Source organism: Podarcis pityusensis (genome assembly GCF_964106645.2).
Source record: "Podarcis pityusensis genome assembly, chromosome: 12".
Lineage (NCBI taxonomy): Eukaryota > Metazoa > Chordata > Lepidosauria > Squamata > Lacertidae > Podarcis > Podarcis pityusensis.
Genome location: NC_138037.1, coordinates 21,609,453 through 21,636,579, shown reverse-complemented (window position 1 = coordinate 21,636,579; position 27,127 = coordinate 21,609,453). Strand labels below are relative to the sequence as shown.

The following is a 27,127-nucleotide window of genomic DNA, read 5'->3' as shown; positions in this document are numbered from 1 at the left end:
GGGCCTATGTTTATTGCTGTAAGATGCTCCTGTTGGAAGAGAGTGAATCTCCGCAGCAGGGAAGATGCCAAGAGCCCTTAGCAACAGCAGCACCTCCATATCCACCTAATAAGCCTTCTTATGTTGTTTTGCAAACAATTCAGATAGTAAATGTTGAATAATTGATGGGTGGCAGGGATTAATGGCTGCCCCCTCCTCCAAATAATTCTTCCATTTGATTCAGATGAAGATATCATCTGAATCCTGGAGATCTAATCCTTGAGATATCATCAGTTATTATTTGTATTGTCTGGAGGACTTCCTTGTTTTTTTTATAGCTGCTATAGCTTGGAGAGTTTATAACTGTAATTTGTAGTTTTGCAGTTGATGCACATATACCCACATTTGCTTACATGCATAGTTGTTCAACTTCAAATAATCATTCTTTTTGGCATCATTTCATTGTCACTTTGGTTCCTGAGACTTTGTTTTTCCTAGCCAAGAAAACAGTTGTTCTCTAGATCCCTCGGGGCACATATGCGTGAGAGCTTTGGCTTCCTGTCCAGCACATTTATACAAAGCAAGGGACGTTACCTAATCTGGCAAAGAATAAAAATGTGCTGGCTCTCCCGTCAGCCCCATCTGCTGTATAGATGGGTTGCAAATCAGCGTCAGCTGGTCTTGGAGCACACTTGGAACTATGGAAAGCAAATGACACTTAGCAAGTCTATCTGGCTCTCTTAAAAAACCCTGGGCAGACAGGCAGGCAGGTTCACAATCAGGTGGTAGAAAAGAGGCATACACCTAAAGCAGTGGGGACTAACCAGCTTTCCTCCAGATGTTGCTGAGCTACATGACCCCTGTCATCTCTGGGTTTTTTTTATAAGATATTTATTGAGATTTTCCAAATGTTACAATATAAAAATGGAAAAAAAGGAAAAAAAGGAAAAGTACAAAATACAAAATAAAAATGATTAAAAACCACTTAATTTTTCCATTACTTATTTTTCCTTAGCTTGTTTCCCGGACCTCCTCATACCTCCCTTTTTTGTATTCCAGTTCAATTTGTTGGTTCAGCAAATCCTTACCCTCTTTGTTTATCCTAATCTTTGGTCTTAAAATAGTAACGTTAGATTTTTACCTATTAACAACCCATTTTTCATATTCCCTTAAAGCATTACAGCTGGAAACCACTTAATTTCTATCCAACATCATTCTAACATTCATTAATTTTACAATATTTCTGTAGATAGTCTTTGAATTTCTTCCAATCTTCTTTCACCGACTCTTCTCCCTGGTCTCGGATTCTGCCAGTCATTTCTGCCAGTTCCATATAGTCCATCAGCTTCATCTGCCATTCTTCCAGAGTGGGTAGATCTTGTGTCTTCCAATACTTTGCAATGAGTATTCTTGCTGCTGTTGTGGCATACATAAAAAAAGTTCTGTCCTTCTTTGGCACCAATTGGCCGACTATGCCTAGGAGAAAGGCCTCTGGTTTCTTCAAGAAGGTATATTTAAATACCTTTTTCAATTCATTATATATCATCTCCCAGAAAGCCTTAATCCTTGGGCACGTCCACCAAAGGTGAAAGAATGTACCTTCAGTTTCTTTACATTTCCAGCATTTATTATCGGGCAAATGATAAATTTTTGCAAGCTTAACTGGGGTCATGTACCACCTGTATATCATTTTCATAATATTCTCTCTTAAGGCATTACGTGCCGTAAACTTCATACCTGTGGTCCATAACTGTTCCCAGTCAGCCATCATTATGTTATGTCCAACATCTTGTGCCCATTTAATCATAGCAGATTTCACCGTTTCATCCTGAGTATTCCATTTCAACAGCAAGTTATACATTTTTGACAAAATCTTAGTTTTGGGTTCTAACAGTTCTGTTTCTAATTTTGATTTTTCCACCTGGAAGCCAATTTTCTTGTCCAAATTGTATGCCTCCATTATCTGATAATAATGAAGCCAGTCTCGCACTTTGTTTTTTAATTTCTCAAAACTCTGCAATTTCAGTCTATCTCCATGTTGTTCCAGAATTTCCCAATATTTCGGCCATTTGGCCTCCATATTGAGCTTTTTCAGAGCTTTTGCTTCCATCGGTGACAACCACCTTGAGGTTTTATTTTCCAATAAGTCCTTGTATCTTATCCAGACATTAAACAATGCTTTCCTGACAATATGGTTTTTAAATGCTTTATGTGCTTTGACCTTATCATACCACAGATATGCATGCCATCCAAATACATTGTTAAGACCTTCTAGATCCAAAATGTCAGTGTTTTCAAGAAGCAGCCATTCTTTCAACCAGCAAAAAGCTGCTGCTTCATAGTAAAGTTTAAAGTCTGGCAGGGCAAATCCACCTCTTTCCTTTGCATCTGTTAATATTTTAAATTTTATTCTAGGCTTCTTACCCTGCCAGACAAATCTAGAAATATCTCTCTGCCACCTCTTGAAACAGTCCATTTTGTCCACAATTTGCAATGTTTGAAACAAAAACAACATTCTAGGCAATATATTCATTTTTACCGCAGCAATACGGCCCAGCAGTGAAAGCTTCAAATTTGACCAAATTTCTAAATCTTTTTTCACTTCGACCCCTGTCCTCTCTGACCATTGGTCATGCTGGCTGGAGCTGGTGGGCATTGTAGGGCCACAAGTTTAGCTACCTTCTTAGGTTCTTATCCTGCCACCTGCAATGCATCATCCATCAGTAAGGTAAAGGTAAAGGACCCCTGACAGTTAAGTCCAGTCGCGAATGACTCTGGGGTTGTGGTGCTCATCTCGCTTTACTGGCCGAGGGAGCCGGCATTTGTCTGCAGACAGTTTTTCCGGGTCATGTGGCCAGCATGACTAAGCCGCTTCTGGCGAACCAGAGCAGTGCACGGAAACACTGTTTACCTTCCTGCTGGAGTGGTACCTATTTATCTACTTGCACTTTGACGTGCTTTAGAACTGCTAGGTTGACAGGAGCTGGGACCGAGCAATGGGAGCTCACCCCATTGCGGGGATTCGAACCGCCGACCTTCCATTCAGCAAGCCCTAGGCTCAGTGGTTTAGACCACAGCGCCACCCGCGTCCCAATATCATCCATCAGTAGCTTCAGCCATATTGTAAAGACACATATTTTTGCCCTGACCCATAAGCTGGAACCTCATTATTGCTGAGTTTCTTTCTTTGTAATTCTGTTTTCTGTTTTTATAATACTATTTCACTGTTCTTTTGTTTCTGTTTTATTGTACTATTTTATGTTGTGTTTTTTGTATCTATACTGCTGAGTTGTTTTTTTTAAAAAGTTTAAGCCGTTTAGAAATACCTGAGCCAATCACTGACTCTCAGCCTAACCTACCCCACAAAGTTGTTGTGGTAATTAAATAAGGCAGGGTAGGGACCAGATACGAGACCTTGAGCTTCTTGGAAAAACAGGTGGGGTGGAGAGGGGCAGTACCTCTAGCAGGGGGCACATCGTGCTCCTTCTGGTTTAGTTTGTCTACCTTTGGTCCCCACCCTGCATTCAGCTCTCACCTGTGCTCCCAGGAGATGTCAGCATGCGACCGTGGCCACACCCTGGGCAGCAGCTTTGACTGGCCAGCTCAACCAGGTGGGGGTAGCCGATGGGTCTCAAACCCTCGTTGAGTTGGGGACTCCCCCTGCATGCAAATACAGTCATACCTCATGTTACGTTTGCGTCATGTTACGTTTTTTCAGGTTGCGTCCCACGGCAACCCGGAAGTACCGGATAGGGTTACTTCTGGGTTTCGCCAACCGTGCTTTGCGCATTTGGACAAGCGCCAAATCACACCTCGCACCTGCGCAGATACAGCGCTTCAGGTTGCGGACTTTTCATGTTGTGAATGGGCCTCCGGAACAGATCCCGTTCACAACCAGAGGTACCACTGTACAGGCTCCAGCGGATTGAGTGAACGAGACCAAGGATGGGTCCAGTGATCAAGAAGGGGGTTTCTGCACATGCTATAGAGTGAAGTGAGGCTCATCAACCTGGAAAGGTAGCCCTTCAAGAGAAGGAAAACGCTGATCCTAAACTTCCACTGGGAAAAGAAAAGGCAAAGGAGTAAACCCTACACAAATCCAGAGTGGAGTCCTTGTCCTCCTCCTTCCAGCAGCTCCTGCAGTCCTGCTGGTGCCAAGCATATTGCTTTCCTTTGGACCCAAGGACCTCCATAGACACTGCCTAGAGAGGTCGCTTTGGTGCTGCTAACACAGCGGTTTGACTTCATTCCCCGGAAGTGAACTCTCTCAAGGCAGACAGATGCCAACAACAACAAACACATATAAATAAAATAAAATAAACCTTGCTGTTGGCACTGGAGATTTTTGGGCCTAGCTGGGCAAGGGAGCAGATTGATTTGGGCTGTGTAATTTTCAACTCCTCTGCTCTTTCCTTGACTCGCCCAAAGTTCAGGCTGGTGCAGTTCATCATTTTCTCTCTGACTGCAAGCCAAGGCCCCCAAGCCAGAGCAGTGTGTGAGCACAGCCTGTTAGGAAGCCAAGTAACAGCAGAAAAGGAGGAGGAGGAGAAGGGAAAACACTGCCCTGGCCAATCTGTTCCCCTCTTTCCTGAGCCATCTTTCTCTCTCTCTCCTCCTTCAGACTGCCAAGCACAGCTAAGCAGCACGCGAACAAGCCCCACTGGGAAGGGAGACAAATAACAGGGAAGAGAAGGGAATGCACTGCCAAGCTGCCACGGCCCTTTCTAGGGATGGGGGAGAAATATGACTTAGTTCCCATGTAAAGGTGAATGTACCCAATCCGCACTTTCTGAAACAAGATGCGAACCAAAATACAACCATCCTTTGAACTTCTCCGAATTTTGCAAAGAGGTTCTCTAGCCAAGTAATGTGGGGGGGGGGGACCACATATCTTAAAGTGTGCACATTGTGTGTAAATAACATAGAAAAAAGTGTGTTAGGGAAGATTTTGCTTTGCAAAATTGTTCCTGCTGGGCAAGATTGCACACACAAAAAAGTGTATATTTGGAGAAATTTGCACTGAAATGCTGGTGAATTTTCATTATGACTTTTTTTAAAATAAAAAAATTGCATACTGATGTGGAAATGTGGAGAGCTGAAGTTAAGACTGAAAAAAGAGAGAATCTGAAAGATGTGGCAGAAAGAAAAAGAGATGGGGAGAGAGGAGGGGGAAAGCAAGCTCTGGTACCAGTTCTTAAAGTTATGGTTATGACAGCCATTGGGGCTAAGAGCCATTCAAACCCTTTCTCTCCTCCCAGTTTCTTTTTCCTGCCCCATCACCTGGCTGGGAGGGAGGGAAAGGCGTCAAGCCTTACTTGCAGAACTTCACTGTCTCTCTGCTTATCCGAGTACCAGTCAGACCCAGCCCTGCCTAGCTTCCCAGAGAGGGTGAGGTGGGGCTTACCTCTTGCCCACCATAGAAACGAGTAAGCAGTGAGGTCAGGGTTCTCTAAGGGGGAAGCGATGCTGACAACATCCAAAGGCCAGAAGAAAGATCCAAAATGCAGAATGTATTGCGGCAGGGGAGGGGGGAAATTTGTGGGAGTGAATAATTTACATTGTTGTAAATAGTAGGTGTGACTTTTCTTCCGGCTCAGCGGTTCGCTAGATTTTTATCTCAATTCTCCCAGGCTCTTTTGTTGATGACATGGGTAAGAAACAGGACACCCAGGTGTTCTAAAAATAATTGGTGTAACTGAGATTTATTTGATCCTTACATACTGCGCACTTTATAGATACAGAATTCTGTAAAGATGCCCTTGGCTTTTATGGTATGTTTGTTTTCTCTTGGGACGCGGGTGGCGCTGTGGGTAAAACCCTCAGTGCCTAGGGCTTGCCGATCGCATGGTCGGCGGTTAGAATCCCCGCGGCGGGGTGAGCTCCCGTCTTTCGGTCCCAGCTCCTGCCCACCTAGCAGTTCAAAAGCACCTCCGGGTGCAAGTAGATAAATAGGGACCGCTTACCAGCGGGAAGGTAAACGGTGTTTCCGTGTGCTGCGCTGGTGCTGGCTCGCCAGAGCAGCTTCATCACGCTGGCCACGTGACCCGGAAGTGTCTTCAGACAGCGCTGGCTCACGGCCTCTTAAGTGAGATGAGCGTACAACCCTAGAGTCGGACACGACTGGCCCGTACGGGCAGGGGTACCTTTACCTTTACTTTTACTTGTTTTATCTGGTGCATGTAGCAGATAGGCAGCAGCAATAACTCAGTGCTGTGGTGGGGTAACTGGGGGTTTTACCAATCATGCAGCGCTGTGCTCTTCCCCAAACACACATTTATGTGCTATTGGCAGGGCAGATCCAAGACATTTTGCTGCCCAAGGCAACAGACAAAATGGTTCACACACACCCCAAACCCATGTCCAAAAAAACAGGAGTTCACTGTTCGTCACTGGCAAATAGACAGTGTCTTCCCCTACACTTGAGGGCAGCGGACTAGCTTAGGGAGTACAGAGCAGGCACACAGAGTTCTGTTCTTTGCCTGACCCTCAGAATCCACCGCCTGAAGCATTCACCTCACCCTGCCTACATGGTTTTGTATGTTTTATGGTATTTTATGTATTGTGATTTCCTGGTGTTTTTTTTACTGGTTATAGATTAGTAATTCTTTACTGTAATTTATTTGTTTGCTGGTGTTTAAACTTTAAAAACTATTGTTTGCTGGTGTTTAATTTTACTGATTACTATTAGATTTTAATGGATTATTGAAAATGGCTTTATTTGATACAAATCGTTTATTTTAAAGTTATTGTGACTTTTTAAATATTGGATCAGATTGTTGCTATTAATGCTTGATGTTTTCTTATGTTTTTATATGTGTTGGAGGCCACCTAGAGTGGCTGGGGCAGTGCAGCCAGATGGGTGGGGTATAAATTAAAAAATATTATAATATTACGATATTTGTAAAAATAATAATAAGAAAATGTTTTGAAGGAAGCTGTGTGGCTAATCTGTGGCCCTCCAGAGATTAATGGATCACAGCTCCCATTGTCCCGAACTATTGACCTTGCCAGGGTAATGAGCATGGAGTTCATCATAGCGCTGGAGTCCAACATAGCTTGATGGTACGGCACACGAAGATCTCAGTGATCGGGCAGGGGTATAAGGGATCAAGTGATCCTTAAGCTGTTCTGGACCCAAGTTGTCAAGCGCCTTGCAAATTACTGCAAGCACCTTGAATTTGAACCGGCGACTGTATTGTGACGTTGTGTCTATTTGATTGCGCAGGGTTTTGAAAGTGTTCCTGTCACGGACGGTTCAGCGAATGCCATACATGACAGGCGGGCGCGTGATGAAGATGCTGGCTGTGATATTCCTGGTGGTGCTTTGGTTCCTAATAGGCTGGACTGCTGCCGTCTGCCAAAACCTGGAGCGAAACATTTCTCTCGTTGGCCAAGGACAAACCTCAGATCATCTGATCTTCAGCATGTGCCTGATAGACCGGTGGGATTATATGATGGCTATTGGTAAGTTGCCTTTGCTGCTGCTGTTTTGCTTTGGTCATTATTTTGCTTGTTTAAGACATTTATAACACACCTTTCCTTATAAAAAGCCTAATGATAAAATCACATCACAACCTGACAATTTAAATATATCAGTTACAAAAGCAATACACTGCAAACAATAACAGTACTACATCCATAGAAGCTGTTCAGCAAATTAAAACAAATTCCTCCTGCATTTGTTCTTCACTTTCCAATCCTACAGTTTCTCCTGGCTTTGTCTCTCATCTCTTGGCTTTTCCAGGCTCTCACAGATCCCTTCTCCCAACCCCCCTTTTCCTAGTGCTCACTCCTCAGTGTCCTGCCAGTCCCTGACACTGAGTATACAATAATTTGTATTTTTTTTTAAAAAAACAACAACCTATGGTTTATTGGCTTCCAGATGTCAGCTCAAGCAGTGGAATGGAGCAAATAGCCAGTTTTCCAGACCTGTGGCTCAGTTAATAGCTTCAAAAAGGCTTGAAGTCAGATTTCAAACAGAAAACTACTGAAAAGTTTCAGCTAGCAATTCAGAAACGAGCTCTCTAGGCAGGCTATGTGTTAGATTTAATTAGCAGTCCAATCTGTCATTGGGGTCAACTGACTGGGAGAAAGGTGACCTGAGTTGTAACTCTGCAGTTCCAGCCTCTCCCCGCTCAGCATGTTTTGCAAACATTACATATGTTCTGTAATTGCCATGTAAATTTAGGGTTTGCTCCAGTGGCTTAGTAGTAGAGCCGAAAGCATTAATCAATTAATTGGTGCAATTATCCAATTACTGGCTTGAGAGTCAACTGAAAATGCATCTCTGATTAATTAGCAGGATCCAGCTGAGTTCTGTTCCCTACCACCACTGGGGCATGCCTGAGTCCAGTTGCGGTCTGGGTTATCCTTCCAACTGCTGCAAGAATCCATTGAGGGGAAGAAGGTCATCAGGATTGTTCCTGCAGGATGGGTGGGTCTAGAGTTAGCAAGCGAAAGGCGGTGTTCTTATTTGATTGCATCTCATGTCAGCATCCCTTGCTGACAGAAGGCTCTTTGATCCAGCAAAGGCTTCAGTCAGGAGATGAGGGAAGGAGCCCCGCTGAATATTTGAGGGAAGGGCTGTAGCTCAGTGGTAGAGCATCTGCCTCACCCTCAGAAGGTTCCATGTTCAATCCTGGGCATCTCACAGGAAGGCTAGGAATGTCCCCTGCCTGAAACTCTGGAGAGTTTCTTTTGGTCAGTACAGTGGTACCTCGGGTTGAGTACTTAATTCGTTCCGGAGGTCCATTCTTAACCTGAAACGGTTCTTAACCTGAAGCACCACTTTAGCTAATGGGGCCTCCTGCTGCTGCCGCGCCGCCGGAGCACAATTTCTGTTCTCATCCTGAAGCAAAGTTCTTAACCTGAAGCACTATTTCTGGGTTAGCGGAGTCTGTAACCTGAAGCGTATGTAACCTGAAGCGTATGCAACCCGAGGTACCACTGTATAAACAATACTGAGCTAGATGGACCAATGGTCTGACTTATTGTAAGGCAGCCTTCTACATTCCTTCCTTCAGCAGAGAGACATCTTTTGGAGGCAGCCTGTTGATGGAGAGAAGGTGGTCCTCTGGGGTATAACATGCCTATAAATCTGCACGAATTTTTTAATTAAAAGCAACGGCAAATCCCCAAACTCTAAACATGCAGCAATTGCGGGCATCTTAAACACAGCAAGGTAACGCGGTGGAAAGGGTCGGGTTTCACCTTTCTCCTCCCCACACCCCCTTTCTGTGTGTTGACACCTTTGCAAACCGCTTGGAGGATTTCTTTCCAGTTGTGCGATATGCAAAATATTGTTAAATGAATTAAATAACAAAATAATGCACACGCTTAGGATCTGCAAAATTGCACTGCAAATTATTATGAGTAGTAAGGGTGCTACTGATTGCAGTCATTCATCACTTTCTACCAAAAAAGAAAAAAGTCTCAAAGGAACCTACAGATACGTAAATTTCAGTTTAAATATCCAAAGAATGTATCTAGGAATGGCAGAAAGGGAAGGAAGGAGTGACTCTAGGCAGTTTGTGTTGCCATTCTGCCATGCTGAATTTCAGTTTGGCCAGTTAATCAATAAACTGGTGAACTGCATAATTAGATTGACGCAATCTCTGCGAGTGGCAGAAAACCAAACTGCTTTAAAAAGCCAAGCTGAAATATAAAGTCATTTGGAAAGGCAGCTCTGGAGAACAGCTGTGAGACTTGGTGTGCGTGTTAAATGGCACCTTTATTATTTCATTTCTGTTGAATGCTGAAGACACACATCTTTCCCCTGGGCTGTAACTGCTGCGATATATGTCTTCAGGACCTACCTTTATCCTTTGACTGTAATTTGCTTTCAACTGTTCTTAATACGCAATTTTATATTGCTATAACCCACTGTGGGAGCAGATTGTGAAGGGCTGGTAATAAATTGAATAAATAATAGCCATAAAATAATAATAAGATTGTAACAGAGATAAAAGCAGTAGCTTACACGATGTATTGTTTTTTAAATGTGCATGTTGTTGATGATTTATAAAGGAACCAACATTTATGATTCACACATTTCGTATGTCCCATGAGCTATTTCCTCCTCCTTAGACTAATATGTCTTCCAAATCTGTGCTCAAACTGAACATTTAATTGTGTTCCTTACTGTAGAAATGCCCAGCAAGAGATTCTAGGATAGTGTTTTTAAGTGTGTGTTTGTTCATACTGGTGTAAGAAGGAGTTGGGCTTTCCATGACAGAACACATACAGCCGAAGTACAAACTGTGGGGAAGGAGAGAGATGTTAAATACATCCATTTATGCCAATTTAATTACAGTTTAATGTTCAACTTCATATTGGAAGCCAAAATACTTATCTGCCTGACCAGACAGGAAGAATCTCAGCCAGGCCAGAGCTAATGTAATATAATTTGCTTAGCTACTGAATTTCACACCCTGTTCCAATAAATATGTTGTTGTAGCAGTCCTCTGGTATCCTAAACAAGCATTTCTGTGAATATCTAAGACAATTAATATTTTAAATTTATATATTTGCAAAGATTCCAGAGGACAAGACTTCATCAAGTGTAGGATGGGCAAATCTCTCAATTTTGGTTCTCTCATTTTCTCCCCTATCTCCAATTCAGTTCTCCACATATCCTGAACAATTTGCATCCCCCCCCCAAAAAAATCCCCCACTCATGATAATTCATCAACAGTTCAAGTTGAATTTCTCCTAATATACACATTTTTATGGCATTTTGACTAAAATGCACACTTTTGCTTGCAATTACCCCAAACATAATGCGTTTTTTGATTTTAAACTAATATATGCATTTTCAGGCACACTTTCTCCTCATAAATGCATTTTTGTGCACATTATTTGACTGGAGAGCTGCATTAAAAAAATCAGAAAAGTGTGAATTTCAAGCTGCTGTTTGGTTCTCACATTGTTTCAGAAAGGTGAATTTGATAGATTCAGCTTTGAATGCTAAGTGAAGCAAATTCCTCCCCCACAGTCCATGGCCCCAAGTCCTTCACTCAGTAAAGGTGAATTTCGGGTTCACTTTGGTTCAAGAAGTGTACATTAGATAGCTTCTCATTAAAAAGCAAGAGGCAATGAATTTCCTCCCCGGCCCTAACCTCTCTCTGCCTTCTGAAAGCCTCAGACGCTCTCAAGGAGGAGGAGCTTCTGCCATGGCTATGTCCCAGTCTCCTCCCCATCTATTCACTTCTCTCTGCCCAGAATCAGCACTGTTTTCTTCCCTATCAGCGTCCTTTTCAGGCCAGTGCTTGGAGTGCTGCCAAAAGGTGCTTTAAAAGACAGGACCGCTTAAACATTGACCTGGGATTTGAGATCTGGCTTCAATGTGTAATGTAGGGAATCATCACACCCTGGGGAGTCCAAACAGAATGGACCAGACTGAAAAGAAAACAGGGAGTTTCAGCAGATACACCCCATTTTCTCATTTGGCAATTGGATCATAATACTGAGCATTGTTAAAGGTACAGGAGCCCCACAGCTATGCAACTATTAAAGGTACAGGGTACCCAACCAGCATGGCCAATGTTCAAGGATGGTGGGAGTTGTGGCAACATCTGTAGAGCACTGCCTTAGCTACCCTTGCATTAGCAGAAGCTTACACCATGAGAGGTTGGAATGATTCTGTTGTTTCTCGCTGCAAAGTGTATCTTCCCCATTCTGGCAGCTTGCCTGCCTGACGCCTCTCTTGCTTTTACATGCACTTTTCTTCATAAGGTCATCCTTTTTTCTTTTTTCTTTTTGCAAGAGACAAGAGGAAACCTTCATTTCCTGCCTTGCAGTTTGTATTGTTACCCAAAGGTTGCAGCTATGATTAATTGCATCAGAAGCAAAGCTTGGCTATGCTTCTGCAAGCTTCCCATCTCCTGATGGCGACATTTGTGCGGCATGCTTCGAATGGTGGTTCATACAAAGTGACTTGCTGCTTTCCTTAATTTTCTGACTGCAGAGCCAACACACACACACAGCACCTTTGCGTTGTTCATATGCTAGCTTGTAAGGTGTGTTTGTGGGTGAGTAAATGGAAAAGAGATGCTACAAGCATTGAAGCATATTTGATGTTATTTAAGATTCACCCATTCCTTAAATATCATTCCTTAAATGATATTTTAAAATGAGATCATTACCGTGACCAAACAGCGACACAGTAGAAATAAACTAAGAGCGATACAACAGCTGGCAAAATTTTAGAAGGAAAACTGTCACGCATTTATAAGTTTGCATTAATCGGTACTTGCACAAAGACCTTGAACAATCAGATGCATCCAAATGTCTGAGTTAACAGGTGAGTTTTTACCTGGCACTCGAAGCCCAGTAATGTAGGGACCATCTATCCATGCCTTGGGCAGGGGAGATTCCATAATCTGGGTACCATGTCATGACCCCATTTCACCACACAATGGGCAACATCCACCAGCAGAACAGCATTCAGGACCTCCCCAGCTGATCCAAGGGTCCAGTCAACCTGTATAGGGCCAGGGGCACACGCCTTATAGGACTTGCATTTCTGTGTGCTCCCTGCATAGACTACTTCACACACAACCAAATTCATTGTTTTCAGGGGTAGAGATGGACAAATCTCTCCATTTCATTTCCACTGTTCCAATCTTAAGTTCAATTCTCTTCATTTCTGCATCAGTTTGCTTCCCCCTTTTAAGTCTTTAGTGAAAAACTATAGACGCATTTTGTGTGTGCAATTTTCCCAGATACACGCATTTTTGCAAAGTGTCCCCCCCCCCAAATCGTAATGTTATTTTCGTTAATATGTGCATTTTTATCCACACACACATTTCTGTACATGAAATTTGGTGGGAGAACAGTAACTGCTCAATGTTTGGAAAAGTGCACATTCCAAACAGTAGCAACATTTCCTTTTGCTTCTCATTTGGGAAAGTGAAAATTTACGTAGGTTCATATTAAAATACAAAGAAACCCAAATTTCTACCCCACCCTTGCTCCAGGTGTGTAGAACCTTTGGCCTCCAGATGTCACGGAATAAACAAGTCCTGAGAAGCATGGACAGTGTCCAGGGATGATGGGACTTGTAGTTCAGCATCCTTCGAAGACAGAGGTCCTGTGGCTGGGACGGGACGATATGGGATTGGGGGGGCAACTCCCATCTCTTGCGGGGGCGCAATTAGTGCCAGCACCGTCCGTTAAGAGTTTGGGTGTAATCTTCGACACCTCCCTTTCCATGGAGGCGCAGATTGCAGGTACAACAAAGACGGCATTTTCCCATCTCCGCCAAGCTAAGCAGTTGGCTCCTTACCCCTCTCGCCCTGACCTAGCCACTGTGATCCACGCGACGGTCACCTCCAGACTGGATTATTGTAACTCGCTCTACGTGGGGCTGCCCTTGAGACTGACCCAGAAACTCCAGCGGGTGCAGAATGCTGCAGCGAGACTCCTTACGAGGTCTTCGCTGCGAGATCACATTCACCCGGTGCTATACCAGCTGCACTGGCTCCCGGTGGAGTACAGGATCAGGTTTAAGGTGCTGGTTTTAACCTTTAAAGCCCTATATGGCCTAGGACCCTCATACCTACGGGACCGCCTCTCCTGGTATGCCCCACAGAGAAACTTACGGTCTTCAAATAAAAACATCTTGAAGGTCCCAGGCCACAGAGAAGTTAGGCTGGCCTCAACTAGAGCCAGGGCTTTTTCGGCCGTGGCTCCAATCTGGTGGAACACTCTGTCACAAGAGACTAGGGCCCTGCGGGACTTGACATCTTTCTGCAGGGCCTGCAAGACAGAGCTGTTCCACCAGGCCTTTGGCCAGGGCACAGCCTGACTCCCTCCCTCGGCAATCTTCGCGGAGCTCTGGCCCAATGGTTGCCAGTGGCTTGAATTACTTAATTTTATGATGAATGATTTTAGAGTGTTGTTTGTGCTGTACTTTTGTACTGTTTTATTGTTGTTAGCCGCCCTGAGCCCGGCTTCAGCTGGGGAGGGCGGGATATAAATAAAATTTATTATTATTATTATTATTATTATTATTATTATTATCATCTGGAGGGCCAAAGGTTCCACACACAATTTTCTGGCAACCAGAAGCATATATTGCCATAGAAACTGTATCCTGTGTCAGATCTGTCCATATCCTGTTTTCAGATACATTGGTCATGGTAGAGTAGCATTGGGAGAACAATGACTTCATTTTATAAAAAGTGGTAGCATAGGCAACTGGAATATTTGGGACATATTAGTTGGGATCCATAAATTTGTGAAACTTCCAGGAGCCTAATTAGTTTTGTTTTGTTTTTTTAAATTCCCACTGAGTCACATACTTCATGGAAAACTGCTTTTGCAAGCAATGGCTGTTTCAGAAGCTATTTCAAATTTTGGCACAGGGGCCAGTTGTTCAAAGGTGGAAGGAAAAGTCAAACGTTCCACTGGGCAAACACAAGCTCTTTTGTCTTCGTGCCAAAATGTATTTGGAAGGAGTGTTTGTAAATATTGTGGCATTAGCATGCAAAAGATTCTTCCCCATTGATCTTTAAACATACTGCTTTTTAGTTTCATCAGGATAACTGTTATCTTTAAATGCCCATGTTCTTATTGTGTAATCAGAATTGCAGAATGCAGCTCCCGCATTTAAAAGTGCAGTAAATTTTGGTAACATCTGCAGATTTCTCTATTCCAATTGTGGCATTAGTCTAGAGTTAATTATATGAACCTGATACCCCCCCCCCCAAACCCTCTAGCACAATTCTGCATGATACATTTAAACTGTGTAATTGGTGCTTTGGGTAATAAATTGTTTTCCAAGCAGAATGATATATTTGTTATTGCTAATTAAATAATTTTAATGTTAGGCGTAGCTGGGAGATGTATTATCGTAATCTTCCTTACATTGCGAAAGAATTCCATTTTTATAGGATTCAAGATGTAATTCTAATTGGTTTCCTGCAGCTAAAACATCTCTACCTTTGAACTATAAACTGTTATAAACCTTATCTGAGTTCCACTGTATAAGCATAGAGCAAGGGATCATGGCACCAAGGGCTATCTCAAAAGCTTTGTGATGATTACAAATATGTATATATTTGGCATAGATTTACTGTTGTGGGGTCAGAATTTTACAAATATGCTGAAACACAGTTCAGTTTCAGAGTGTGGTTTCAGCAACATTTGCTGACTGGCACATTTGTGGAGATTCTACAGTGTAGTGACTATGAAGGTTAAACTGCCACTTCTTCAACTATTTAACATTTATTTAGACCGAATTAGTAGATGGCGTGTACAGAATAACTCAGTTCACACATAATGCTAAACTACAGTTTTTTGTTATGTGTACATAACATTCTTGTGTTCCTCAGACTCCCATCTCCTCCAGGCACAAGGATCTTTTACCTCTGTTTTCAACCAGCTGTGGTTGCTTGTTATGTTTGAGCTGGGAACTGTGAATAGCGTTACCTATGGTTTGGTGTAACTAGCAAGATAATCAACTGCAGTTATCTCACTAATGACATAACAAGGAACTCAGAAGTTCCAAATATCCTCCAGTCAGTCACTCAAGAGGAGGAGAGGACATGAAAGAAGCCACATGAGTGTTGTTTGAGTATATCATATTGAACTATGGTTTAACATTACATTTGAACACAGCCAATACAGAGGCTGAACCGTAGCAGATTGGAATAGTGGTAGACACAGAACAGATATTAAGCAGAACCAAGGGTGGGGGCACGTAAGAAGCAAAACACATTTCAGGTTTGGATATAACAAGAAACAAGAAGTTTCCGATTTCTTGCTTGTGGCTGCGCTAGAGGAGGAGAGGGCATAGGAGAAGCACATGAGCCTGCAATTCAAGAATGCAACACTAAACGGTTCTTGAACCTTACATGTGAACCCAGCCAGTTCACATGTAACATTGTCACTTCCACTGGATTGTGACAGAACAAATACTAAGACAAACAAGTTTTTTTGTGGGTGGTCTTTTAAGAAGGAAAACATTTGTAGGTTGCAGGAAGGCGATAATTCTGCAGCTCAATTTTACTGAAGAAATGGGTTTTGGAGAGAGATATGAAGGAGAAAGTGTTGTTAAGCCGAACTCCTGGAGATGTTTTGTCTTGCAACCTCAGGCTGCAACAACTAATTGTTTAATTTATGTAAAATAGTTATGTTAAATTTAGAGCTAGTGGCACAAAGGAAAGAGTAAAGCAAGGAAATAGACATGAGCCTGTGCATATTCAGAAGGGTTCTGGTTTGGTCGCATGAAGTTGATGGTCGGGTTATCATTGAAGTATTGATTAGGGTTTTTAATAGGTTTATCGAATTTGTTGTTTTAACTATATTGTTGAATAATGCCCCCAATCTTAACTGATGAAGAACAGTTAACAAATCAAAGACAAGACAGAAAGAAAGAAAGAGAGGAAAATATCTCACAGACCCTGCCATTTCTAAGGACTGATTGCCTTATTAAGGGATTTGTCCCTGAGGGGGGCAATCTGTGGCCCTACACGTGATATTGAACATGGCCAATGGTTGGGGATGCTGGGAACTGTAGTCCAACCACATCTGGAGGGTCACAGGTCAGCTACCACTGTACTAGAGAAAACAAAAGCTTAATTTGCCCAAGGGTTCTTGAATAGAGGCATGTTTACAACAGAAGTTTTCATTTTTCCACATGCTAGTACAAGCCCTACCTCCTAGAACTCAGAGAGGAGATACTGGTATTTTCTCCAGTGTGATTTGCATATAAAGAGGAGAGAACATGAGGGGTAGGCTCCGTTTTTTAAATAAAAAATGGTTATATTTTTTTGTTTGGCTGTTTTTACTGCAAGATTGCCCTGAAGTCGTTGTTCTCAAAGTGTGGTGGTGTGGGCGTCACATAGGAGGCCTGGACATCTGCTATGAGAGACATGAAGAAAGGCAGAAAGAGGGTGAAATAAAAAGGGAGGAAATAAAAAGAGAAGAACAAGTGGAAAAACAAATTCAGTGACATAATATTTGCCACATATATTGTCTTGGGGAACCTAATGATTAAAACAGCACACAAACTCTCCTGTGGTTCAGGACAGACAAACATTTCTTCACTATCAAACCAGATTCTTATTTTGCATACTGATGAAAACAAAATGCTGAACTCAACATCCTCATCCTAACCTTTTGAAGAGATTATTCATGAGGCTGAAACTTAAATGCTGCCAGTATCTTGTCTGTTCTGCCATGTAACAGTTTTTGACAACAGACTCCGTGTGTGACAAGCTAAAATTTGTTATGCAGGAAATAAAAATTTAGCAAGTCTTCCACCCACTATCAGGTTGAATTCCCAAGTATTATTTCTCTGGGTCCAGAACAAATTTGTAGCATGGGCTCAATTTCCACACCGCACGGCCCCAATTCACCTGTTTCAAAAAACAAGAAAATTGATTAGTGTCCTTTAGCCTTTAGACATATTTGCTTTTGCTCCTTATATTTCATGTTGAGTGAAAGATTCCTGCATTGCATGGTGTTGGACTGGATGATGCCTGTGCTCCCTTCCAACTCTACAGATCTGTGATTGGCCTTTATAGCCTGACTAATGTATGTATATGAATTCCTAACGGTGACAGAGGCACTTTAGACCCTGTTTCTTGCCCCTGGGATCTAGGGTTAGCAGGCCCATTTTGAATTTTGAGAAAGTGCTGTCAGCACCAGTCACAAAATGGCTGCCATGGGGGCATGGCACTTCACAACATGGCTGTTATGTGGGGGTTGGGGAACAGCAGAACACAAAATTAGAGGGAGTATCTACATTTGTGATGGAGCTGTAAATCCCATCAACAGCATTGGTTCCCTGAACACTTGGTGCTGATGATTGTTATGGGGCTTGACCTTCCCTCCTATGTGCTCCTGTGTGGCACAAGAAATGCCCACAGGACTCAGGGAACTCTGGAGAGAGCATGCCACGTGCAGTTGTGTGCCTTTCTCTCTCCTGCAAACTCCAGGGTTTTTTGTACAAGCACTCTCTCTCCAAAAGAAGGGGCTGAGCCGGAATGCTGCTTGATCTGTTCCAACACTTAAGAGATCTTAGGAGAAATTCCAAGATCCATACACCCTGTGTAGTTTAAGGGATAGATATAGGAAGCAGCCTTTTACCAACCAATCAGTGTCTCTCCAGGTTTTTAGCCAGGGCATCTCCTAACCCTACATGGAACTGCCAGGGATTAGGACTGGGACATTCTGAATACAAAGCATGTGCTCTACCACTGAATTATGACTCTTTCTCATAGATACATTGCCCCCCTCATAGTAATTAGCTTGCAGCCTGGGCTCCTGCCCCCCCCCCCCCCGTTCCCTAGAACCCTAGCAAAGTGCATACCCTCCAACACTTTCCCAATAAAAATAGAGACATCCTATTCAACAACAACAAAATTTATACCCCGCCCATCTGACTGGGTTGCCTCAGCCACTCTGGGTTGCTCTCAATATATATAAAAACATAATACAACAGTAAACATTAAAAACTTCCCTGTAAGGGCTGCCTTTAGATGTCTTCTAAAGATTTACTTATCTCCTTGGCTCGGGGGGTCGCATAACTCCATACCCTCCACCATTTCTCCGATGAAAACAGGGACATCCTAAGGAAAAGCGGGACATTCTGGGATCAAATCAGAAACAGGGATGGCTTCTGTAAATCCAGGTCTGTCCCTGGAAAATAGGGACACTTGGGGGGGGGTGTCTGAAAGTGTTCCCTTCCTCCCACAATTGGGCCCAAGTTAATTTAACATCAGATGTGATTGCAGACGTTAAGATAATGGAGCTCAGGTAAGCTAACGTATAGATAGTTCCATATTGTGAGGAGGGGAATGTGATGATATTGTGAACTGTAAAGTTTCTGATCTGTGAACAGGAGGAGAAGATGCAAGTATTTTTTTCCTCAGCGATAACAAGAAACCGTTAGCAAAATTCTGACTGGGGCAAGATCCATTAGATGCAGGGCTATTTTCCCCCAGCCACAGCTCACCTCTCAGATGGGCGCCATTGCCATTCTAAGAGAACAAGGGAGAAGTAGTTCTTGGTGAGTTCTGGCACCTATTTTCCCATAAAAATAGCACTGATCAGATGCCACTACTCAGCCTTGTCCCAGGCCAATGTACATAAAGAAGTGTTTGCAAAAATATCTGCTTATCAGCTGTGCTAGTCTTTTAACACATCTCCATGTTCTGTCAGATCCTGCATAGGTAGGCTGACTGCATGATGGGCAAAAAAACCCTTGAAGAGGGTGCATTAACTCAGTCTTTTCCAGATTAATCACCCTGCACTTCTCCATCTGTTGTGTTTGTGTGTGAGGTAATGATTTTGTGCACCTGCGTCTAATGTTGGCATCAGCAAGTGTTGCTGTTCTGGGTCAACATCTTGGGTTGGCTGGGGTCAGTCAGCAGTGCAGGGACCCATGCTGTGGTGATGTGCTGGCAGGCCATGTTTGTGCTACACTTTCATTTGCTGAACCAGTGAGTCAAAGGATCAGACTGCAAAGTATATTTGGGGTCACAGCTTGAAAGGATTCTTCGGGGAATTCCAGCCTGGAGCTTTTAGACTTCAAGGACTGCTTGCTGCCAACAAGCCCAATTCCTTCCAAAATGCTACATATTTAGGTCACCAGCTTGCTCACCTAAGATATGGCCAATGCCAGGGAAACTGCGCTTTTATGCTAACAGATTTGTAATGAAAAATAGCTGCCAACAGAAAAACACCCTTTGCCTTCTCCCTGGAGAATAACTTTACTAACCCATGAATGGATGTGATAAAATTGCTTATGAAAGCTCATATCAGAATACACCTGTTGGGCTGAAGACTAAGTATGCTTCTTACCAGTAGATAGTTGCAGTCTACAGGAGAGTTTCTCTTAGAAGGCCACTCTGTAATAACTCAGAGCAGGCCTTTTAGTGCGGCTGCCCCTGCTCTCTGGGTCGAGGTACAGCAGGCACCCAGTATCTGCACTTTCTGGAAATAATTGAAGACGTTTTTGTTCTGACTGATAAATGGGTCTTTACCATGAGTAGCTATTTTGTTAGGATTTCAGTCTTGTTTTAAATGTATTTAATAAATCATTATAGTTTCACCGGTGTCGTTTCCTTTTTAAACTTCTCTCTCGCTCTCCATTGGTGATTGTTTTTAATTGTTAGCTGTTGCTTTTAAAGCAGAAAAGTAAAAATATATGAATGAATATTAAATGAAATGAATAGATCAGCCTGATAGTTAACAACTCAACTGGGCACCATGGGTTACAAGAAATTCATTGCAGAGGGACCCTTTTCTACATACACATTACATTTGGGATGGGGTGGAGGAGAGATCCATGTGCACCATCTTGAGCTCATTGGAGATGAGTAACTTTTCCGGCCTTATTTACAAAACAGATACAGTAGTGTACATTGATTCCATTAAGTGCATGACACCTTCCCCTCCATTGGAATGGATGGGGGAGCTAACACATGCAGGCTTGCGGGGACATTAGGTGATGTATCTACCATTCTGTTATCTGAAAGCATATTGGCAAATGCATAAATTCCAGTCGTTGAATTTGTATACAGTGGTACCCCGGGTTACATACGCTTCAGGTTACACACTCCGCTAACCTAGAAATAGTGCTTTAGGTTAAGAACTTTGCTTCAGGACAAGAACAGAAATCGGGCTCCGGCGGCACAGCAGCAGTAGGCCCCATTAGCTAAAGTGGTGCTTCAGGTTAAGAACAGTTTCAGGTTAAGAACGGACCTCCGGAACGAATTAAGTACTTAACCCGAGGTACGACTGTATATATTCACACCAAGATCCAAACTGATAATTTCAAGTTTGCTCTCTCATTTTTAATGTATAAATACTAATGTATTTCTTACGTTGTTTCTCTTGCAGCTGAATTTTTATTCCTCTTGTGGGGCGTTTATCTCTGCTATGCAGTGCGGACCGTGCCCTCGGCGTTTCACGAGCCACGTTATTTGGCTGTTGCGGTTCACATTGAGCTCATTATCTCTGCTATATTCCATGCAATTAGGCAAGTGAGCTGTAGCTTGGTTCTTAACTGTTTACTTTCAACATGGTGCAATTTGAAATGGGTCATCAGGCTAAGATGCACATCAGAAAGCCCCCAAATGAAAGTGTTCCTCCTGCAAAGCACAGAATTCTTTAAAGACGTTCTCTTAGATGGCTGAAGAGATGAGCTTCCTATCTATTAATTAGGCAGGCAGGGTTTTCAGTACATGCATCAAAAGAAATGGTCTCTCAACAGCATTTTATGCATTTATTATTTCCAAAAACTGTGTACAACTATATAAATCTTAATTCAAGAAGCTTTAAAATGACCCTTAAAATCCAGGGTTTAAAATAACCAAGAAAACTATCAGGCAGCAGGCAGTGGGACATGAAAATGTCTAGCTACCATTGTCCCCTTTGGGATTGGTAGGGCAGAATCCTGGGAGGCCAACAGTAGGTGGCGCTAGAGCCGGTGATAGGTAGAGCCAACTCTTTATAGCTTTGTCCTCATTCTCCTGCTGAGTTCTGCAAAGGCAAAACTGAGACTAAAGAGGAGGAAGAGAACAGCCAGAGCCACTCCCTTTAAGGCAGACGGGTAGCGGGAGGCAGTTGACTGAGAGCAGACTGAGGGTGGAGGGGCAGTGCCCCATCTGCCCTAATGGACCAGTCTCCTCTTGCTATTAGCCCTATTTGAAATCATGCATAGAAATCTAAGCCTAGCCATCAACGTTGAAAAGAAACCAGGGAAGTAGTCATGCAGCCTTACAAAATCCCTACAGAGGCAGAATTGAAATCTGTCAAAAGCCTAAGGTAAAGGTAAAGGTACCCCTGCCCGTTCGGGCCAGTCTTGCGAGACTCTAGGGTTGTGCGCTCATCTCACTCTATAGGCCAGGAGCCAGCGCTGTCCGCAGACACTTCCGGGTCACGTGGCCAGCGTGACAAGCTGCATCTGCGAGCCAGCACAGCACACGGAACGCCATTTACCTTCCCGCTGGTAAGCGGTCCCTATTTATCTACTTGCACCCGGAGGTGCTTTCGAACCGCCGACCGTGTGATCGGCAAGTCCTAGGCGCTGAGGTTTTACCCACAGCGCCACCCGCGTCAAGAGCCTAGCAGAATAATAATTTCAAAAAGCATCTTACCTACCTGCTTCAGGCTGACCTTCCTCAGGAAGAGTTCCATAACTTGGGGGTGGGGGCACCACCGAGAAGGCACTGGCCCGCCTCCCCATCAGCCATACCTCTGTTGGTGTCAGGACACAGATTAAGGCCTCCCAAGATGGGAGGTTTTGATAGGCAGGTTTTATGGCCTTTCAGACTGTGTGTAGAGGGCTATTGGTTTCATTTGTTATTATGGTATGTATTTTTGTGTTTGTATATTGTAAACTACCCCGTGATCTTCAGGTGAAGGGTGGTATAGAAATTTAAATAATGATGGCGGTGGTGGTGTTGATGATGATGGAGGAAGCAGTTCTTCCAGCAATCCTGGTCCCAAGCCATTTAAGTGAATATAAACTGGGCTCAGAAACAAAATGGAAGCCAGGGCGATTGAAAGAGGATTAGTGTGATATGATCCAAAAGATAAGTGCCTGTTAAGTATTTTGCCTGGTGCTTTTTGCTCCAGCTGCAGCTTCTGCATACTCTTCAAGGGAAGTGCCCTTGAAGAATGCTTTGCAATAATTTGGTCTGGCTATGTGACCAAGGCATGTGTCATAATGACCAGCACCCTCTGGCATCGATGTCAGGTGCTCTGCACCCTCTACGATGCTCCAGTCACAGATCTCCAAGGCTCTGGCTTACAGAGCAGTAGCAGGCAGGTAGGAGGCCACCACCATTTTAAATTGCCCACAATGCCCCACAAGGGACTCTAGATTCCAGTGCATGGTCTGAAGGCATATGAGAGCACCACTTTGGTGAAGCTGGCTAGCACCCTGGATGGATGACTATCTGGCAGCCACATGTACACCCCCTGTGGGTCCCATAATATAGGGCAGGATATAATTATGTAAGGAAATGAACAATGGATAGGTGAGTGGGTAGTTCACATCCACCCACTGCAAGAGGGTATTAGTACTGCTGCGGTCCTCCAATGCCAGAGGGATTCCACCACAGTGTGCTTTGTCAAGAATCCTCCCACTTAGAGCCATCCCTGCAAGTTTTCACTTTATTGCAAATGGAACATTGGGGTGGCTTTCCACATACAATGGGGCTCGTGTGCATGAACCCTGCATGCGCATTGGTGCTCTGATGTGCACACAAGGAGGCTGTGGATCAGAGGATGTGTGCTGAGGGAGAGACAGGCAACAATGCCATATTCAGTCACATAGTGCATTGTTATATTCGGGTTTTTGCTCTGTAAGAGTCGTCAGGAATATTAAGGATCTAGCATTTAATGTGGGGGGAGGAAAGTGGAGGAAGAGGCATTTGCCAACCCTGTGGATTCTATTTTTAGGTTCAGTCTTGCCTCAAGACTTCAGTCGGATTGGATGCTGATGTTGTTCTTTGCGCACACACACTTGACTGTGACAGTCACCGTTGGGTTACTTCTGATCCCAAAGGTATTCTTTCTCTACTCTTTTTCCCATGTCAGAACTCAGGGACAAATGCACAGTATGCAGGAGATCTCTTACTGGGTCTCTTCATGTTTGGGGTTTGTTTGTTTTTTTAGATTTTGCAGAGGGTTCCAAATTAGATTGGAATGACGACCTTTCCTCTCTCCTGTTTCCACAATCTAAATTGCTGCTCTGAGCTCCATGGCTGGGTGTAAGAGAGAGGCACCCCCTCAGTGCCACTGCCCTGACCTAATTTGGATACCTTAAGGCAGCTTTAGAAACATCAGGAGTTCTCATCACAGATCTTCCGCCTAACAGGCATCTTAGCCCACTGATAGATCAATATAACTTGGTGGCAACTGTTGTTTGTTGAATTAGGAAATAGCCTGAGAAATCCCATGTTTTGAGGAGACATCTAAAGATATATTTCTTTCTAGAACTGCAAAGTATCATGCAATTGCTCCCCGTAAGTATCTTTCCATACCAGGGATGGTGAACCAGTGGTCCTTCAAATGCTGGTGGACTCCAACTCCTCATCAGTCCCAGCCAGCAGAGCCAGTGCTCAGGGATGATGTTGGGGGAATGATGAGCAGGGATAATAGAAACTAGAGTCCAGCAACAGCTGGAGGACCACAGGTTCCCCAACCCTGTTCTATATGAAGCTTGCAGGGCAAAGGTTTCTATGCACATATGAAGGCTATGCACATGCTTTAAAAGAACAGCAAAAAAGGTTGAATATTCAGGGGGAGGCGTGCATGACAGCCACAACGGAAGAGCCAGTTGTAGTATCCAGGAATGTCAAACTAAAGAACAAGGGCATGTTCTTTGATCTTACTTGTTATATTGACCAGGGCATTCAATTTGACATCTCACGTATGTTTTCAGTTTTCCCGTTCAAGCAATAACCCAAGAGATGACATAGCTACTGAGGCTTATGAAGATGAACTCGACATGGGAAGATCTGGATCTTACCTGAACAGCAGTATCAATTCAGCTTGGAGCGAGCATAGCTTGGATCCAGAAGATATTAGGGTACATGCCAACCTTGTGAATTTTCTCTCTGTGGGTGTTTTTTTAAAAGCCAGGTGGGAAATCTTCAGTAATAAGATGAAATAAATAAATGATGAAAATGATGGCCTGCTCAGTCCTAATAAAATCTTTGGCATGGAGATTCAGTCTGACATAAGCAGCCGCTCTGATGCTGGAGAGTTACTGCAGACTGTTAAGACTGAAGAATCCAATACAAGGACAACTTAGTTTCTTACCCGAATAGATTCTTCCAATTCGTCCAGTGGCTTCTGGTTACTCTCACCTGGGTTTCTCGTATTGTCGTATGTTAAACTCAGTGAAATGTAACTGAAATGATGCCCATTTTGTGCTGCTCTTTGGTTGTCTTCTGCATGTGTAACTCAGTCCAGTTGGAACTCTGTGTGCAAGTGGGGAAAGGGCTCTGTTCACATTCCCCCCCCCCCCCCGGGCTAATTCAATTCTGCTGATCATCTGTTGAGGAAGACGGAGTTGAGAATAGAGGGCTGGATTCAGTCCTCCTTTTTATGCTCTCTGACAGCAGACGATTTGCTGAATTTGACCCATTCTGATTGGATCTTCATGCAAGCTCAGCTACTATATCAGGTTTCAACTCAGGGAAATGTACACCTGGGTCCCTATCGGTCCATGTGTTTCCTTTTATTGATCCCTAGGCCCCTCAGGTTAAGAAAAGCTACACTACATTTATTTTGACTGATAAGTATTGTCGTCTGGTTTACAGGATGAATTGAAGAAGCTGTATGCCCAGCTGGAGATTTATAAGAGGAAAAAGATGATCACCAACAATCCACACCTGCAGAAGAAGAGGTGTTCCAAAAAGGGTTTGGGTCGTTCAATCATGCGAAGAATTACGGAGATCCCTGAGACAGTCACCAGGCAGTGCTCCCGGGAGGAAAAGGACTTTCTGGAGCATGGGGTTTCGAAGAATACTCCTGCGACAAAGAAGAACCCACCGGATTCTGGGGGACACATCAAACCGAAGGAAGAATCCTTGAGGAACCGAGTCTTCTCGTTGAAGAAGTCTCACAGCACTTACGACCACGTCCGGGAGCCAGCCGCAGAGCCTAACAGCTTAACAACAGAAAGCGTGGAGGTCATCACAGCTACTGAGAATTCCTTGCTGGATTCTGCCCCTGGGAAAAAGACCGCAGACAAAACTGAAGCAACGTCCACTGAAAACGTCCCTTTGGTGTGCAAATCCGTGAGCGCTCACAATTTAAGCGCAGATAAGAAACCCCTTCACCCCAGAACGTCAGTGTTGCAGAAATCGCTCAGTGTTATTGCCAGTGCCAAGGAGAAAACGCTGGGGCTGGCTGGAAAAATGCAAAGCGAAGAAGGCGGCAAGTCGCACAAGTCTCAACAGAAGGGCAAAGAGGGGAGCAAGAAGCACTCGGGCGCCGATAAAAGCGAGCATAAGGATTCGCACCGGAAAAACTCTGCCCATGCAGACGAGGCGAAGAAGACCCATAAATCTGGGATAATGAAGCAACAAAAGTCCACTCAGGCAGCTGGGAACCCTGAGGCAGCAGCAGCAGCAGCAGCAGCAGCAGATAAGACCCTGCCAAAGGGCAAAGCTGACATAGGAGAGGTTTGCCCCTGGGAAATCTATGACCAGAGCCCGGGGTCTGGGCTTTCTGATTCCAAAGCTCAAAAGCACGTCTCCATTGCTTCCTCTGAATCAGAGAAGCATCCCTCTTCCCAGGCCAAGGGCAAAACGCCCCACAAGACTGTGGAAGGCAATCAGCTCCCCAATCAAAAGAGCACAGATAGATGTGAAGTGTGCCCTTGGGAGACCCAAGAAGAACAACTGCCGAGTAGGAAGGCTCAGCGGGATGTTCCCGGGATAAAGGGCGAAAATGCTAATAAACAGTGTGCCCCCAGCGTTTCTGCTGGAGAGCCCAAGGAACTGCTCCAAAAGACAACAGCACAAACCACAGATACCAATAAACTGGGAGGCCAGACAAAAAATTCCTCCTCTTCTCCAGTGGGGAATGCGCTTCCCTCTGATTCTGCCAAGCCGGCAGCTAGTAACTCGCAGCAACCTTTAAGGTCGCGTGTGGAAATCTGCCCTTGGGAGTACGAGGCGCCAGAGTTACCCAAAGGGGAGAAAAGTATAGCTTTATCGAACGCTACCAGTTTAAGCTCGAATAAAACGGCGGCGCATCCGAAATAAAGAGGGCTTCTTAGACTGTTGGGAAGAGAAGCGAACACCTGAATGAGAAAGGGCTGAAAAGAGGGAGGGGGGAAAGGTCCCGAGGATCTGGAAATTCCAAAGGAGCATCACTTAAGCAGGCGGCGAGCACCTTGAATACGTAGGAACTAGGCAAAGTGAATTGTCTCTTGTTTGTTTGTTTATTGTTGAGTGCCAACGGGGTTATCAGTGCGATCCAGAACATGAGGAACTGTGGCCCTTCCCTGTCCCCCCAAAAAAGAGTTTACATTCCAAATGAGCGAAAACATGCCTTTAGAAATAAGTTATTTTTTTTGTAATAATGTGTGGGGTTGGTAAGTAAGCGACATCAAAGTAATGAAGATCAAATGTAATTATTCCTAAAGGCCCTGTAGTGGCATAACGTGGGT

General features: G+C 43.8%; 1 protein-coding gene across 1 annotated transcript in view; it reads left to right on the top strand.

Moving 5' to 3' along the window:
• Positions 1–26,723, top strand: part of GPR158 (G protein-coupled receptor 158) — a 123,315-nt gene extending 96,592 nt beyond the window's left edge. The window contains exons 7-11 of the mRNA XM_080974386.1: positions 7,205–7,443; positions 20,833–20,971; positions 23,401–23,506; positions 24,386–24,532; positions 25,269–26,723. Of these exons, the coding sequence (XP_080830512.1) occupies positions 7,205–7,443; positions 20,833–20,971; positions 23,401–23,506; positions 24,386–24,532; positions 25,269–26,720 (2,083 nt within the window). The 3' untranslated portion in view covers positions 26,721–26,723. The remainder of the gene's footprint in view (positions 1–7,204; positions 7,444–20,832; positions 20,972–23,400; positions 23,507–24,385; positions 24,533–25,268) is intronic.
• The last annotated feature ends 404 nt before the right edge of the window (positions 26,724–27,127 follow it).